Here is an 18900-nt window from a genome sequence, read left to right on the forward strand (position 1 = left end):
CAATTCAGTGGACTGACCTCACCATCCCGTCCGTCCGAATTATCCTCCAGCAAGGAGATCAGCAGATTCCTAGTACAATAATACCCTTATATAAAGGGAAAAATCTATGCTACCAGAGAGACATGGTATCAGAAGAGTTTTGACCAATCAAAACACGGTGAATATTGATGAAAGCCACCCGATTGGTCACCTCATTTATGATAACAATTGATTGGCTGTAAGCCTTTCCGATATTATGTCTTTTTGGTATCATAGTAGAACCCTAATAAAGAGACATTATTGTAAATCCTTATACTAGTAATTTATAACTACTAACTAACCTTTATTACCTTAGTTGTGACCAGTTATGTCACGTGACCCTTTGTTTTAGGTTTGTTGGCCGCCTCCTCATCCTCCTTTGAAGTCTTGAAAATATGTTTCTCTTATTTTAAATGAAACTTGAAACTATGTTTATCATGAAACTTTTATTAATTTTAATAGGTGAAAAATATTTACAATGAGATATTCATGAGACTTCTACAGAGTGGCATATTGACATTGAGGAATCTGTAAATATTGCCCAATAAAAATAAAATAAAATCTGTAAAGCATTCACTAAGAACAAGATCATTCACAAGGAATGTCATTTATTTTAGTCTGTGAATGGAAAGATCGGTACCAGGATTCGGTGAGTCACATAGTACAAATTCCCAGGGAAGCAGTGCATTCAGAGGAGATTTTACTCTAGAAAAATTCAAAAAATGCAAAGGTACACTGTAAGGTCGGGATTTGATTTCTTCATTTCCCATCTTTCTTCAGCATCCTCTCATAATAATGGCCGAAGTTGCAACATTATCATTTCAGATTTTCATGTGGCAAACTTGGTGGAATGATATCGAAACAAAAGACAAGATGATATTTTTGAACCAACAAGATCAATTGTGTGGGATATGCCAACCTGAAATGGAATTGTGGCAAAACCTTTTCTTTTTCTGGTTTGGTTATTTGCCCAAATTGGCATCAATCCAGAGGCTATTAAAAATCTCCATCTATCTCAGTTTGTTGCTGATTGGATGTATACTAATTAAGTAAACCTTCCAAATGAAATAAGGAACCTGTACATTGCTAAATTCTTCATTTTGTTTCAGACTTTCAGTTGATTTGGGATGTGGGGAACGAGAAAATACATGAGAATCGATTACTTCATCCAGCCCAATTAATTGAGAGGGCAGAGGATTTTATTATTCCTGTTTCAGAACCACCCCCAGTAACTAAAGCCCAAACAAGGATCTCCTCCATTCAAGCTACCCATATCTTGTTCTGTTCACTGATGGAGCTTTTATGCCCTCCTCGGGGACAGTTTACATTGGATATATTGTTGTTCTATCAAGGAATCTAACAACTATTTTTGTAAAAGGAAGAAGAACTCTCGCCGCATCTCCAGCCCAATCTGAATGGTTGGCTCTGATCGAATGATTGAAGAGAGCAGCTAGCCTAAGCATCAGATCTATACTAGTGTTTTGCAACTCTGCAGGAATGGTGGAAACTATTAATAGCTATATGGAAGCCCACTGGGAGAGTACTGCTCTGAATGTTTAATTTAAATTGATGCTTTTTTTGGAAAAAATAAAGGGTGGGGCAGGGTTTGCTATTATGTGCATTAAGGTGAAGTTTGAATGAGGCAACCCATACCAAATCCAACTTGTTGACATTACTAAACATTAAGGTGGTATTTAGTTTGTGATTATAAAAGAAGCTGGTATGGTTCTAAAATTGAACCAACTTTTTCAATAAGTAAAAATGCAGTTTTTAGCCATGCTTATATGTTGGGTTAACACCTGAGATTTGTGTTATGAACCAGACAATGTAATGCATTTTCTTTTACTCATGGTTCAGTTGGACCAGATATGTGAATATTGATTGAGTGAAATCATGAATTCATGGTGTGTATATTCATCTCTCACCATTTACTTTCATTGTTGAGCAACGTCTGTAGGCTCAAAACAGGATGCCATATATACTTGTATCAGTAAACCACATTGCCTGATTAAGATCATGAGAATGTTCAAAAAATGAAAGTTTTACCGGTTCTAGAAGCAGGGATTGTTTGGTTTTAGAACCACCCACAACTTTGGTGAAAGAATAAAACAAGATTTCTCACCTAAAATTTGATGGAACGCAAATAAAACCACAAACAGAAAACACCCTAGATCGGAACGGCCTTGGCTTTTTTGTTGAAGTGGGTGACAGGGTGAGGTGAGCATCTTGGGCTGAACTTATTTGTATCATTGTTGTTGTAAGTACATGTGGTTCACTATGTCTGTGATTGCAATCAAAGTATCAAATCGGAACCACACCGTTGCAGATCTGGGATGAGCCCATAACTCGTCACATACCCACGATAAGCTCAAAGACATCACAGACCTGCGATGCACTTAAGAACCACCGTGCATCTACAACAAGCCAAAACTACTCATGATGAAACAACCAGTCCATGACAGAGCAATTAGGCCAACACGTCAGATTAGCTCTGACGTCATCTATGCCATGTCAACACAGAAGACCCACGAAAAGAAGTAACGCACATGCCTTTTGGATCCTTCCCCCCTAGGCTTCGGGAGCTACACTTATAAAAAGGAGGAATGAACCAAAGCGAGGACACAATTCTATCAATTGGAAACCCCTATTCATCGTTCAAAGAGACCACCCCACCTACAGTTGTTGGTTCAATTTGGTTCGGACATCCTATCCTGATATCCTCTCATAAGCCAACCAACCATGCTCTTCCTGTAACTATAACGTAACCTAGGTTAGGGGTGTAGCAAAAGCAACGTTTTCGGCCTTCCTAGTATAATAATTTTGTCACAGTTGTTGTCTAGTTCGCTTTGAACTTAGCTATATAGAGTACACTGAATCTATGAGTTAGATTTAGATATAAGAGTAGCATGTTGAGAGTTCGGATCTCCTAACCACAAATGGATTGCTTGGATCTGTCAATGGTTGAATGACGTTTTTATTTTTTGATAATTCAACATAAGCTATAAGCTTTTCCTACTAAGGTGCTGTGTGATAACAAATGAAGTGGTGGTACAATAAAGATTATTGCTTTATCTTTAAGTTTTTAGGGAGGTTGTTGACTCTTTAATGGTTGAAGCTAAAGCTAAAGTTTGTAGACTAATACCACACCTTTCAATATTTTATTATTTAATTATGCTATTCACCAAAGGACAAAGCAACAAATCGTTCAATTAAGTAACTACATGGGTTGTTAAACAGCATCAAGCAATCAGGAATGCAGGATCTTGTCTTGCTCCCAAGATGAACATTGGCATACCTCCAATGCTTGCTTCCTTGTTCTATCTATTTCTGCACTCCAGTATGGAATTCAGAATGTAGTTACTGCACAAATTCCTAATGCTGACTAGAATTTAGAAAGCTAGCCTCGCTTCAAGGCCATTATTTACGTAATGGAAAAATAACAATACAGTCAACCTTGTATACTTTGTGAGTCCAACCAGACATGAAAAAGACTACAGCATGCATCCATCCAGATTCAGAATTATGAAAGCATGAAAAAGAAAATACAAGTAATCCAAAATCCACTGTGCAACGAACTTAACTATAGTCTCAACCATTCCAAGCAAGGGCAGAGTCCCCAACAAAATCGAGCTGGGTAGTAGTCCTTCAGGTACACCTCTCGGCTAAGCCCAATGATATAGAAACTGAAAGACTGGTTGCGACAGGCCATGGTGACGCGAGTAACTGGCACAACAGATATGGAATGCCTTTCACATATAACCCTTGCTGTGGGAGGAACAGGAGCCCTATCTGCAATGACATCGGAAGAGAACTTGTTGAGAAAGAACGAATCAGCAAAAAAGGCCGGTGTGCATTGGTATGCCTGTGTATTGCATAGTTCGACCCCTCTGGCCCGGTGAAAGACCTCATCTGGAACTGAGCCTGCACCACTTGTTGCACTCACTTTACGGGTCGAAAGTGTCCTCCTGCACAAGCAAAGAGTTACCATCATAAGCAAATTATACATGCATTTACAATTATAAACTCTTCCAACTACATTGACACATTTATCTGTACATCCATAGAGAGTTACACATATTTTACAGCATGTGAACTTTTTGGGGTAGACCAGCATGTGGACTAAGGCTTGCATTTTCTTGTTATGTACATGCACATAAATGCATCTCTGTGTGAACGCAAATCCATGATAATCTGATTAAACTTAAAACCACTGTAAGTCTAGTATGGTTTTTCTTGGCTTATGAACAAGCTTTTGGCTTCATTTGAAGGAGACATTTTCTCTACATTCTGATACCCAATAACTTTGAAGTTAGCAAAATCAAGCATCGGCAAATATCAGAAAAGTTCCAGAAGCCAATTGGTCCCACTGATAAAGTCTTTAGCATTAAAATTCTCCTAGATGTCACCTCATTTTGGATGGTTTCATGGAGATATTCTGAAGTTCCATGCTACCAGACCTAAAATGCAAGTGCAGACTGGCCATAAGGCTCAATTTGGGTGGATAAACTAGCAAGGGTTGAATCCCAGCTTCTCACATGATGGATGAAGTGGATGCTGTGCAGGAAATTACTATGTCATGTTATTTATAGATAAATCAATAATAACATGTAATGCATAGGATTTTACTAGGCCTTGTGAAGCTTGGCCTTCCTCTGCCACAGCCAGGCCTGGCTTTTGAATGGGCCTAGACTTGGCTCACTTCAATACCCAGAACTGGCCTGGCCCAGCTGTTCTGCACATTGTCATCCCCAATTTATCTAATATCCCTCAGGAACTATCAACCTTTGGCCTGTGTGGTTCTCAAGATTGATATCATAAGAATTATTGTAATTTATATATGAAATTGAACATGTATGCAGATTTCAATTTATGTGCATGCAACCCAGCAATATGCAAGAATATATACCATCGAGCAATGGCAACATTGCGTGTGAGAAGGGAGCCTCCACCATGACACGCTTCACATTTCATTAGCCCACGAGATCCACAAGTTACACAAGGAAGCTTTCCCTTGCCATTGCACTTCATACATCTGCAGAAATACAAAGGTGCAAAGTGAATGCCAAATAACTACATGAGCTTCAGAATGCCTGCTATGCACTTTTTGTCTAGTGGTACCTCAAAATGGTAGCTTAGGAGCTATAACTTTTCTCCTGGATCATAGATCCATTAAAAAGTGAATAAAAAAAAAAAGAAAAAAGAAGTGGGAAAAACGTACATAGTATCAGATCCATCTCTGTGTGCTATCAAACCTCTACTATAACAAGCAGGGCACTGAGTCATTTGGTTTTCCTTGTAAAATCCAGGTTCTTGGTCAGCATTACATGTAGGACATGGATACTGTCCTCGTCCCCCACAACCTGAAAGTGCATTTTTTGGCATAAGTTTAGAGTTTGAACAATATCTGCTACTGCCATTAAGACACAAATGAGAATAGCATGATTTATCATGCCAACAAAGAACAACAATGTACTAATTGCATAAGACAACAGAAAGTAGCAATAACAAGGATGGTGATTGTTCTTCTAAAAGAAGAAAAGATAATAACATGAAGGAAGATTTCATTTTTCGAACCTTGCAATAAATGCACAGACCATTAAAACATCTGGGAGATCCTACCAGAGACTAAACTGATTAGATATACCAGTGATCTGATCTATTAACTTGTTTCCGATCCACACATAATATGTTTTTAAGAGACATATTGCATTAACTTTTAGCCTAATAGATTTTTCTGGATGTCCTACCAAATAGTGAGCCTTGACTAACCTGAACATGCAGCTAGAGTATGTTAGCTTTTACAAGCTAATCTTGAATGATCATTTCAGAGAATATGAAACGATAAAGGAAACAAAAGGAGTAGGCACAGCCGCAAAGGTAACTCTTATATTCAGCATGTGGACATTCTAGCTTCTGACCATCGCATCAACTATTACAGAATCTTACCTGGGCAGTTCTTAATAGCTTCTGAATGAGGAATTCTGGTCCGTGTTTCTTTCTGTGGTACAAAGAGAAGAGGGAATTCAGACCTGAGGTCCAATTCCCATATTCCAAGTTCAGGTTCTTTGTCTTTCCCATCAATTTTACCACCAAAATATGGTTCCTTTTCTGTCATAGTTTCCCTTTCTTCAATAAATGTTTCCAGAGTTCCCACATAAACATTACAGTCTTCCACTGCATGTAACTTCCAGGTCCGAGCTGGACGACTTCCCCAACAGCAACGATGACCAACATGATCGATGAGCAACTCCCGTATCTCTACTTCATCCAGGATTTGCCTGACATTCCAGATATAATTGACATATTACATGTTATCCAAAAATACCCAAACATGAATTGAATTGTGAACATTGCTAGGATGATGAACCAATCACTTTTTTCATTTTAAAATTTCTCTGCCTACAGGAAGATTGGGACTAATACTGCAAGTTCATTTAAGTTATGGATTTGAAACCAATTTCACAGACATAGTTTTCCAGCCTTACCTCCCAATGGTGTTTCCACCTGGACCTTGTCCAAATCTACCCTGATAAACAACAACTTGCTCTGCAACAAAAGGTTACTAGGTGAAGCATACTATTAGACAAAGAACACATGATAAATTTATGTTACCTAAGTATTATATCAATAATAGAGATTGTATTATTTATCTTTCTCTAGTCAAAGCAAATTTCCACTTTGAAACATGTAAGATCCTAGTCTTGAAACTCACTAGTTCATGACAGGCTCAAGAAAATCAGCTGTCATAAAATTCTCTTTTATATAAAGTTTCAAAAGTCCACAATCAAGTTGGGCACATAAATAGAAAGATTCAGATGCATCACAATCAAGTTTTTGCAATAGCAAGTTCAAATAACTTTGTGTCCTAATGCTGTAGATTACACAGGCCATCTACATTTACAATTCAACTTATTTGATGAACATGCTATGGAGAGCAAGTTCTTGGGTTCACGTTCACTAAAGAAGTGGCTTAACATCTCATCATCCTGCCCCATGCCCCTCTCCCCCCTCCTCCAAGAAAAAAAAAAGGAAAGCAAAGAAAAGATAATAGCAAAAGCAACCAAAGAAAAAAGCAACAAATCTACAATTTAGAACAATGTTATCTTCAGTAGGCATCCAGAGTATCTCCAATCTAGCAATTTATGACTGAACTTAAATGGAGAACACATGCACATCAGAATCCGGCATTCCTCACATTCTTGAAGGACAGCTCTACATAACATTTCCTTTTTATTTCCTAGTTTATGTGACATAAATTAACAACTAATGTGCAAGATGAATGCCAATTTTCCCATCAAATGTTAGTCTCAATTCCTGTGTCTGTTTCCAAGCAACACTGCTACTAATCTATTGCAACAACCACTTCACTTGCATATGGTATCAAACATTAAACATTTATAAATTTTCGATCAATCTCAAAACTTTTTCCCATGGGACCATTGCTTGGTGTGAACCGTGAAGGTAAAAATCTTGAGCTGACAAGCATTAGAAAGTGGTTCTAGTTTGAGAGCAGCCACTTTGTTCAAAAAATGCTGATTAGGTCTATGTCCAGCCCATCCCTCCCAAGAACCCCAAAAGCCACGACCAGCATTGAATAGTGGCCATTTTTTTTTCAAATATAGCTTTCTTCCCTTGCATTTTTCTGCGCCTATAAGCCAGTCCATTGAGAAGCAGAAACTTTTTAAGTTAAAAGGAGCAAAATTATGGGAGAATTTCAATTTCCGAATTGGCAATGTTGTCACTATATTGGGTGCTATTGCAAATTCCCGTGAAATATATGGTAATATGTCCAAAAGCAAATTGCAATTTATAGAATTCCTCACTTTTTCTCTTTCAAAGAAAGAAGCAGTATTTGGAGTTGCCTCTACTTTTTCAATTGATACTTAGCGAAAATAGAAAAAAAAAATGCAGAAGCCTACACCTGTCTAGATGCAAATGAAACTGTTAGGTGAAACTAACAAGGAATTAATGCTCAAAAGAGAGCGGATTGACATGGGGCTTGATTCAGTCTACTGAAAGCATCGCACAATAATTAAGAAACTGGAAATGAAGAAGAATTTAAATGCAATCCTAAAGGGAGGAGGGAAAAAAATTCAAGTTCACCGGAATCAATCGGAAAACTAGTAAAAATGCTCCCCCATATTTGAATACCTAAATTCAACGGAGTGAATTGGGAAGATGAGGACATAACTAGGAGTAATTTGGCAGAAAACGTGGATGTTGATAGAGCGCAATGCGGAGCAGGATTCGTGAAGCCGACATCAAATAGTTAGGGATTAAGGGAGAGTTGAGTTGAGAAGATAATTAGGAGTCCGCATATGCGGCAACCATGGTCAACGTACCACTAGGCACGGGTTCGGGTGAACTGATCAAGGCAGCATGGATAGGTGGATAATAATCGGAAGATGCTGCCGCCGATCGAATTTCATCGATGTTAATTTCCGTTCCGGCCAACGAAGCGGTTGGGAACACGGAACCAGTTCTGCCCACGTACTCGTACGAACTCCATTTTTCCCTCTTTTTCTCTTCAACTTCGCCTTAACAAAAAGTAAAAAGGAGTGGGATTAGTAATCACTATAAACTCCTACAGAGTAAACGAATAAAAAACGAAATGATCAATCAAGAATTCACCTGAGAGCAGAGGCTCTTCCATTTTCTTCAAATCAAGACTGAGAGAGGAAAGAGAGAGAGTTATAAGAGGAGCTTCTCTTCGCCTGTAAGGAAGCTAAAAACAGTAGGATAAACACGGTTGCCTGGAAATCAAAGACGGGGGTCCACACGATATCAGTCATCAATTGGAGTTTTCTACTGGGTTAGATGAAGGATTTGTCTACTCGCTTTCATTGCTTGCAGTTGCGGTTTTTATTATTATTAATTATCATAATTTAGACAAGTCTTCCTAACGCACCCTGTCAGTGCCAGCTAATACCCGACGGATGAAATTTGCCTTTGCCAATTGGGTTAGAGCAAATTGGATGGGAGAACACTAAAGCGAGAAATTCCGCAGAAAACTTGATGCGAGCAAGCAAACGGAGCCATGAGCAATAAGCTTTGAAGACAACCAGAAGAACCAAAGATGGAAGCAATGATATTAGCAATCCTTCATTCCGTCTTTCATTGAAAACCTTGAATTGTAATGTCGACCCCGCGCCCCTTTCCCGACCCCAATATTTTGCTTTGTAGTAGATTATTGAATTACTCAACTTAAAATCTGAGTTAAATGGTATTGAAGTAAATAGCTAACAATCCGGTACCTGCCGTTAACGGATCGTCAACCAGCGCCGTGATACTATGTACGGATTGAATCTATATCTATACTACGAGCGAATGCCCTTTTTTTATTGTAATTTTAATCTACTTTCATTTTAGAAACTGTTCACTTATAATTATTCAGAAATTGTTCATAAATTATAAATAGTTTTGTTTGGGTCGTGGTTGAGCTGGCCTTGGATGCCACGTGGCCGCCTAGTCATTGCCCAGTCACCTCGGCCACATCAGCGCCATTATACTATCTCCACAGCATACACCGACTTCACGGCCACGATCGCGCTACGCTACTTCTGTAATCCCCACCTTATCCTTTCAGCCACGTTGATTCCACATCATGCGGATAAGTACGACCAAGAACAGGAGAGGATGGGACAACTCCATTGGGGATTAGGATTCTATCCCAAAGACCTTGGCAGTTAACCTCATCCTGGCAACCCCGGAAGCCTAATCCAATCAGGACACAGACCTTCGCCTATAAAAAAGGTGTCTCCCGCTCAAGGTAAGGGATTCGAACTTCTAGCAGCCATATTGTTACTTTGCTTAGACCAGCACTCTCATTGCTCAGCCCGACCACCCACCACTTTCTACTGACTTGAGCATTGGAGTGCCTACCCAGGGATAACTACTCAGGCATCTAACATCTTTCTTGATCACAGATCTTAGAGCACGGCTTTGTCCTTCCACCTCGGCTCCGCCCTGTTGGCAAGGACTATCTGACTACAACCTCAATTCGTGCACCACCTCGGATCAAGCAACATCAAGTTTTATGTTAGAGATATTGCCACGTGCAAATGCACGTACATGTTTACTAGTAATTAGAAAATGTCACAATTATCTTTTGATAGTTTTCAAACCATTTTACCCTTTCTTTTTAAACAAATAAGAGAAGGGAAAAAGGCTTTTTCCTAGGGGTGCTTAACCGAATCGTGAGCTTATTTTTTAAACCAAACTGGGGTTACCAGTAGTTGAAATCAAACTGAAGCCAATCAAATAACCGGTTGACTGATTTGCTTAACCATCGGTTCAGTTCACCGGGTTTTTATTATTTGCAATATATTATAAAAATATATAAATATATAATAAAACACTAGAAGTATATATAAAATATTATATTATATATTATAAATATATATTTATATATAATGCATATTTATTAATTTATAATGCATAGAAAATATAAAATATATATAATATACATAAAAATACATAAAATATATGTATATCGGTCAGTTCAATTAATCGTCAATTTTCTATTTTGGTTAACTAAAACCAAACCGCTACCTTTGTTTTTTTTAAAATATCGAACCGACCAATTCGATCAACCAAATTTTTTATTTGGTTTTGGTCGGTTCGGTTTTTTGGTTTTTCTTGCTCACCCCTACTCTTTCCTCTTCAATCTTGAGTAGGGTTTATTCAAGCCAAATACTTGTCTATCCGAGTTGAGCACGCCGAAATTGTGTTAAGCCCAAGCTTGATTTGAACTATAGATTTGAGTTCGAGCTCGGCTCAGTTCAAAGCTCGCAATTCAAGCTCGACTACAAGCCAAGTTTTTTTTCTAAAAAAAGAATTATACATATAAAATATTTTTTATTTTATATAAAAAATAAGAATTATAAAAATTATTTACTATTATACATAAAAATAAAAATATTATATATAAAATATCATTTTATATATAAAATAAAAATTATTTATTATATATATTTATATATGTATATGTATGTATATGTGAGTGTGTGTATATGTATATATATATATATATATAAATTATTTATTATATATTTATTATATATATTTATATATGTATATGTATGTATATGTGTGTGTGTGTGTGTGTGTGTGTGTGTGTGTGTGTGTGTATATATATGTATGTATGTATGTATGTATGTATGTATGTATGTATGTATGTATGTATGTATGTATGTATGTATGTATGTATGTATGTATGTATGTATGTATGTATGTATGTATGTATGTATGCATATAATAAAAAAATATATTGTGCTCGATACAAGCCGAGATTCACTAGGCGTGAGCTCGGCTAGATTAACAAACAAACCTATATATTAGGCTCGAGCTCGGCTCAAAACTTGATTTAAATTGAGCCAAACTCGAATAGCTCATGAAAAGTTCGACTTATGGCCACTCATGAATCAATTTTTGGGCTAAGTACCTCGTCATTCAGTTTGCTTCCAAGTGGTTGATGACTCAGAGGCCAAAGTGGAGAATGTTGCTGGGTGAGGACCTGAATGCCGAGCTTACTAGACCGAGCTGGGAGTGGACCAGGTGTCGAGCTGACCAGGCCGAGCTGGGAGCTGGCTAGGTGTCGAGCTAACCAGAGGGTCGAGCTGCATGTTAGGTGCCAAGCTGGGTTGATTGTTGAGCTTCATAATTCTTTAGAGACCTGCAAGGAATCAATGTCTGAGGACCTGGGGTGGCTAACCCGGTGAGGTCGCTCCAATGCTTAAGTCAGTACTCTCATAGTAGACTGTAAGCTAAAAATCATAAAGTATGAGAGCTAGAATATGCTTACTTACCCCCCTCCATGTCATTGGGGTTGGTGCCTTCATATAGGCATTGTTTGGCATGGGCTTCACGCACCATATTCGAGATTTCTGAGAGGTCGCCTAAGTGGTCCGAGATTCCCGGAGGCAACCACCATGCACGTTGACCATCCTCCGGAATGTTCGATACGTGGGCCAACTTCCAAGGATCGTGGGAGTGTTGGGATATGCGTGCCGAATTTGTCGGCGAGCACATCTCGCAGGTCGCCACCTGGACCTCAATCAGGCCGGCACGCCCTCGAGGGAGGTCGCTCCTTGCGTCGAGGTCACTTAGGCCAATGACGAGGTGCTGCAAGTCAGCCCTAGACGAGGTGCTTCTATCCAACCTGACCTGTGGTTAAGGTCACTAGTTCAGCATAAAAGCCAGGTCGCCAGGTCGGCGCATGTGCCAGGTCGCCAAGTCGACGCCTGTGCCAGGTCGCAAATTCGGGACACCATCATCTTGGCTAAGTTGTTTCCTAAGTGGTTATGGGTGTCACCTAGTTGTTCCGAGATGCCACATGTCACAATGTCATTGGAGGGCCAAATCCGCCCTCATTAATTGCCCCCCACTCCCGAGCTGAAAATAACTCGGCGAAGGAAGTAGATTGCTCCTTTTGGCCTGGAATGACTAATTCGATGAGCTCGTAAGCATCGATCCAATTTGCTTCTCAAATCGGAAGAGTCCAAGTGTTTGTATTCTTGGGCTCTGGGAGCGACTCGTAGTCCACTCTCCTTACCCTTAATTTTTCCCATGTCGAAGAGGCGATTGGGTCTTATGTAGCGCCGAGGTCTTTTATCAGCTCGATACTTTAGCCCTTGGACTCTGGGAGCAACTTGCAGTCCACTCTCCTTACCCTTGATTTTGCCCATGCCGAAGAGGCGACTGGGTCTTATGTGGTGCCGAGGTCTTTTATCAGTTTGACACTTTAGAGTTACGGCTGCGTTGCATCAGCCTTGTTAGTGACGCCGGTCACCCACTCCTACAAAAAGCTACTGGGAGCTCGACTTACGGGGGCAACACTACTGACTTTAGGTCACCAGATCGCATGGGAGCCCTTGAAGGCTCGACCGGCAAGGGCGTCCATGCAGTCCATTGGCTGCCAACTCCCGCAGAAGACACGAAGAGCTCATCTTGTAGAGGGAACCTCGCGAATAGGACTAATGAGGCTTTATCCAAGTTGAAATAAAGTTGGCAGAGCTGCTTAGTCTGTTGGCCATCAACTTCCTGCTTAGTCTTTGAATTCATAAAAAATGGAAATTAGAAAGTGAAAGCTTTAGTTTCTAAAAGGTGAGAACTTAACTTTTTGGAAGAAGAGGACTTAGCCTTTCAGAAGATGAGAACTTAGCTTTTTATAGCGTTTCCCACAGACGTCGCCAATTGATGAATCAATTTTTGGGCTAAGTACCTCGTTATTCGGTCTGCTTCCAAGTGGTCGATGACTCAGAGACCGAAGTGGAGAATTTTGCTGGGTGAGGACCTGGATGTCGAGCTGACTAGGTCGAGCTGGGAGTGGACCAGGTGCCGAGCTGACCAGGCCGAGTTGGGGACTGGCTAAGTGTCGAGCTTACCAGAGGGCCGAGCTTCATGTTAGGTGTCGAGCTGACTAGGTCAAACTGGGAGTGGACTAGGTGCCGAGCTGACCAAGCCGAGTTGCACGTTAGGTGCCGAGCTGGGTTGATTGTTGAGCTTCGTAATTCTTTAGAGACCTGCAAGGAATCAATGTCAAAGGACCCAAGGTGGCTAACCCAGCGAGGTCGCTCTCATGCTTAAGTCAATACTCTCATAGTATACTACGAGCTAAAAATCATAAAGTATGAGAGCTAGAATATGCTTACTTGCCCCCCCCATGTCATTAGGGTTGGTGCCTTTATATAGGCGTTGTTTGGTGTGGGCTTCACGCACCGTATCCGAGATTTCCGAGAGGTCGCCTAAGTGGTCCGAGATTCTCGGAGGCAACCGCCATGCACGTTGACCATCCTCTGGAACGTTTGATACATGGGCCAACTTCCAAGGATCGTAGGAGTGTTGGGATATGCGTGCCAAATTTGTCGGCAAGCACATCTCGCAGGTCGCCACCTGGACCTCAATCAGACCGGCACGCCCTCGAGGGAGGTCGCTCCTTGCGTCGAGGTCACTTCGGCCAGTGACGAGGTGCTGCAGGTCAGCCCTGGACGAGGTGCTTCTATCCGACCTGAGTTGTGGTTGAGGTCGCTAGTTCAGCATAAAAGCCAGGTTGCCAAGTCGGCATCAGTGCCAGGTCGGTGCTTGTGCCAAGTCGCCAATTCGGCGCCTGTGCCAAGTCGCCAAGTCGGCACCTGTGCCAGGTCGCCAGTTCGGGACACCATCATCTTGGCTAAGTTGTTGCCTAAGTGGTTCTGGGTGTCACCCAATTGTTCCAAGATGCCACGTATCACAATGTCATTGGAGGGCCAAATCCGCCCTCATCAGCCACCCTTATTGCTAACCGTGCGAAGGACTCTCTGTTGCCCTTTTATGGCAAGTTCTCATATAAGCATTTAATTTAAAAGCATTAGTTTAAATGTTTATTGTTCTTGTTGTTTGGTTGTGCATTTCGAATAACACCCCATAAACTATTTTCCACCTCAGCTTAAGTATTTCATTTCAATAAATGTTGGGAAGTTGGCAAGACTAAAATTTGAAGCTTCCCCCATAAACTATTTTCCATAGATTCTTAGTCATTATACTTAGGCCCTGTTTGGTTGAGGGGAATAAGGGTTTGGAATTGGAACCGGAATAGCCTATTCTGGTTCCAACTGTTTGATTGGACGGAATGGCCACTTCCTGCCCCTCCCTATGGAATGAAATCCCGATCCTGCTGATTTCAATTCCCATTCCCATCCCTGTTTGAACCAAACAGACTATGGGAATGGGTCATTCTGATTCCGATTCTAACTGCGAACCAAACGGAATCAAATGCTTAGAATATTGGATCAATACAAAATTCAATTGAAGAGAATTGACCTTTTCTAATTTAATATATAAAATATTTTGGTTAGGAATGGACCAAACAAATTAATTGGTTTATTTATTTTGATATTATTAGACATCTAGTCTTATATTAAATTTTATTTAGTGTTTTATGTTAAAGATTTTCTAATATAATAAATATAGTATTAAATAATACTAAATTAAATAAATAGATACTTAATAAACATTTTAAATAATGACAATTGAATATACGAAAATGACCTGTTTGGAACACAGCTTTATATGGTTTTTTTCAACCCGAAAACATGGTTCACCAATGTAAGCTTGACATGGCCATTATATGGTGTGTATTGAACACTGATATGACTCCAGTCATAATATCACTATTTGATGAATGATTGTACTATTAAAAGTAAATAAATTCCATGTACCGATGTACACATGGATCATGCTATCAATGCTCACACATCATCATGGCTCAAAAAATGAACGATGAAACAACCTCTTTTGTACTGTGTGGACCGTGTGGTTCAACAAAATGTCATTTTCAAAAGAGGATTGGTATGGTTCTAGACAATACTCCCCATTTTTTAGAATGAACCATGAAATGAACACTACCCAAGTCTTTAAGCTTGGTTTAGGATCCTGGCCAAGGTTCATGTCACAAGGTTGATTTGGATTGGCCTTAAGCCAATTAAATCCATCCAATTTACACTTCATTAAGAGTTAAGAGGGTTTTAAGAGGAGAGAAAGAGAACTTTAACAGGAGAGGGGATAGATAGGCTACAAACATTGATTATTGGATGGAGAGAATTAGAATACAAAAGAGGACGGAGAGGGAATTGAAAATAAATTTATTAGAGAGAATTAGCATTTGGTGTGATGATAGCAGGTTTTGGCATTTGTTCTAATTCCTCCCAGTCCCAGAGGTGCACATAGCGGGAGACCACTGCCTGCGGATCCCTGTTGATTCCTTTAAAAATGAGTTCATTTCTTGCCAACCAAAGCTGCAAGCAGATGATTGCTTGGAGATCTAGCTGCCCATTGTTTTGGGGTGTCGATATGATAATTAATTAGCAATATTTGTAAACCAGGAGGAGACCCAGGTATTCATGTTCAAAGCTTCCACCACTTCAGTCCTGGAACCTAGAGGTGATAGAATCCAACTGCCTTTGCAAAAGGGCATAAAAGAAGAAGGTGACGCAGATCTTCATCATGACCACACCTAGGGCAGACTCCGTCCACCTGTAAGTGACGATGCTTTTTAAAGCCATTCCAATTTCCAACCCCTGTAGCTTGCTAGTAAATCCGCCAAATGAAACTTCTGATTTTGGGAGGAATATTTAGGTTCCAGATTTTCCTCCAAGAAGCTTCAGGCACTTAAGGAGCAATAGTATCTGAACCATTTATTTCACTTGTTAGCGTATTCTATCCACATTAGTATCCTAGAATTAAGGAGAGATAGTTGTATCTAATTTAGTATCCTATCATTATCTCCTTAATTCTATGAGTAGCGATAGAAGTATAGTTCAAAGCATCTGGAATTGCATAGTCAGAGCGGGATCGATCCTAGATCTGCTGAAGCTCTACTAGTGTGAACCTGAATTACTGTCTACTTCGAAAGATTGATTTGGTGATTCTCTAAGGACTGTTTCGATCAGTCTTCCTTTGGGATGTTTTCTAGTAAAGGGCAAGTACCAGACTGGTGTTTGCTTCATAGGAACGAGCAAAGTTCCAGCGGCTTGCATCTGGTGAAGCTTCTTGACACCGGTGGTTGTCCCTTCAGAGACCCCGATCAATCTGGTTTACATCTTGTAGTTTGTGAATTACCAAAGAAGGTTACGTAGGTGCAGAACCTTCGACGGCGTCTGCATGTACCAGAACTGAGGCTGCCTTGATGAAGAAGACATTAGGGACTCTGCAAAGTTTTTTTTAAGGTCAGTATTAAGATTTTCCCGTGATTTGTGTTGCTCCAAAGATCTGTGTTTCTCCTCATGGATTCATCTGAAGCTGCTCAACATATCTCTCATCCCATCACTGTTACCTTCGATGACTCAAATTATGATTTATGGTCCCAAGAGATGTGCAGTTTCCTCAAGGGACGCCTTCTATGGTGATATGTGACTGGTGAGATTCCCAAACCTACTAAATTGCTGATGAAACAGAAGATAAATTTGCTGAACGAATAGAAAAATGGGACGAAAAGAATCATCAAATATTGACCTACTTTCGCAATACTTGTATTGCAAGCATCAAGTTGGAATTTCGCAGATATGACTCTCCTAAAGAGGTATGGAATTTCCTACATGCTCGTTATTCTATTCCTGATGATGTACATCAGTTTCAGCTCTATAGGCGTTTTCATCGTATGAAGCAGTAACCTGAATAGACAATTCACAGTTATGTCTCTGAATTACAAGTTCTTTGGGATCAGTTAGCAGTGTGAACCTGAATGGGATAGTACCTCTGTAGCTACTACTTATTTAAGCTTCGTGATCGCCAACATGTTTGGCATCTTCTGATGACTCTCATGGATGAGTATGAACCTATTAGTGGTACTCTACTTCATCGTAGCCCATTGCCTTCCCTTGAAGTTGTAATCAAAGATTTGCTCTCTGAAGAAACTCGACTAAAAACACTTCGAGATAAGCGATCCTTACTATCTACTGATGTTGTTCTTGCTACTCCGGGTACGTCTGCTACTTCTTCAACTTCCTCTAAATCTTCAAAACGGACTTTCTGCAATTATTGCAAGAAGACTGGTCATACTATTTCTGAGTGCCGCCGATTGCAAGCCAAAAAGGCGTCTGGACAGAAGTCCTCATCCATGGGTTCTCAGGCTTTGAGTTCTACTGCAGTTGCTGCCACAGAGGATTCTTTTGATAACACCTCTCCAAAATTTTCTCTTAGAGAACTCCAAGCCTTTCTTCACCAACTCCAACCTGATCCTGGTATGCCTTCTAATTCAGTCTTGTCCGTCACTCCAGGTACTACCTCACCATGGTATTTTGATTCTACCTGTTGCAATCATATGACATCCAATTCATCCCTATTTACTTCCAAGTCCCATCCTTCTATTGCACCAGTTGTTCATACTGCCGATAGTTCCACCTTAATTGTCAAAAGTATAGGAACTATTTCAACACCTCGTTTGTCACTTCCTAACACTTTTTTGGTACCTCAATTATCTCTAAATCTTATATCTGTTGGACAATTATGTGAACTTGGTTTTGAAATACATTTCTTAAGTCGTGGTTGTACTGTGCAGGATCCACGGACAGGGAAGATCATTGGGATAAGCCGTAAGGTTGGGAGACTGTTTGAGCTATCATCTCTTCAATTACCATCTCTTGCTGCTGCTGTCACCTCTAGTATCTGGCATTCTCGCCTTGGTCACATTTCTACATCTAGATTAGGATCTTTAATTTCTAATGGATGTTTGGGTCCTGTTAAAACAACACACTTTGATTGTGTTTCCTGTCCTCTTTCAAAACATCATGCTTTGCCTTTTAATATAAATGATTCTGTTTCTTCTGCACCTTTTGATCTTATTCACTTTGATATTTTGGGACCTTTGCCTTATAATACCATGGGTGGTTCGCGTTACTTTGTGATCTTCATTGATGATTTCACTCGATATACATGGATTTATCTCATGCGTAATAAATCTGAATTGCCTGCAATTTATATTCAATTTGCCTCCATGATCAAAACTCAGTTTTCCTCTATCATCAAAATTTTTCGCACTGATAATGCCATGGAATATAGAGATTTTATCCTTACCCAATTTCTTTCACAAAATGGAACTATCATTCATAGATCTTATCCCGGTACCCCTCAACAAAATGGGCGTGCAGAATGAAAACATAGGCATATTCTTGATACTGTTCGAACTCTTTTAATCTCTTCCTCTTGTCCTGAACGTTTTTGGGGGGAAGCAGCCATCACTGCTGTTTATACCATCAATCGCATTCATTCTCCTATTATTGGTAACATTTCTCCTTATGAACGATTGTATGGCCATTGCCATGATTACCAGTCTCTTCGTGTATTTGGTTGTGCTTGTTTTGTTCTGTTACAACCTCATGAACATATCAAATTGGAACCAAAAGCACG

At 39.9% G+C, this 18900-nt stretch overlaps 1 protein-coding gene across 3 annotated transcripts; it reads right to left on the reverse strand.

Moving 5' to 3' along the window:
- Positions 1-3406: 3406 nt before the first annotated feature.
- On the reverse strand, positions 3407-9169 carry LOC104601179 (chaperone protein dnaJ-like protein). 3 transcript variants are annotated; one of them, XM_088898505.1, is made up of 7 exons: positions 8650-9169; positions 8361-8549; positions 6504-6564; positions 5965-6296; positions 5237-5378; positions 4925-5050; positions 3407-3983 (listed from the first exon to the last, which is right to left on the reverse strand). In XM_088898505.1, exons 1-7 carry the CDS (start codon positions 8669-8671, stop codon positions 3599-3601), a joined length of 1257 nt encoding a protein of 418 aa, XP_088754631.1. In that variant the 5' UTR covers positions 8672-9169; the 3' UTR covers positions 3407-3598. The 3 variants fall into 3 exon arrangements, with proteins under 3 accessions (XP_088754631.1, XP_010262722.1, XP_088754632.1); XM_010264420.3 differs by having other exon boundaries at positions 8361-8555; positions 8650-9168; XM_088898506.1 differs by lacking the exons at positions 8361-8549; positions 8650-9169 and adding an exon at positions 8170-8353.
- Between the last annotated feature and the right edge of the window lie 9731 nt (positions 9170-18900).

Source organism: Nelumbo nucifera, chromosome 2 (assembly GCF_055504915.1).
Source record: "Nelumbo nucifera cultivar China Antique chromosome 2, China Antique-T2T, whole genome shotgun sequence".
Taxonomy (NCBI): domain Eukaryota; kingdom Viridiplantae; phylum Streptophyta; class Magnoliopsida; order Proteales; family Nelumbonaceae; genus Nelumbo; species Nelumbo nucifera.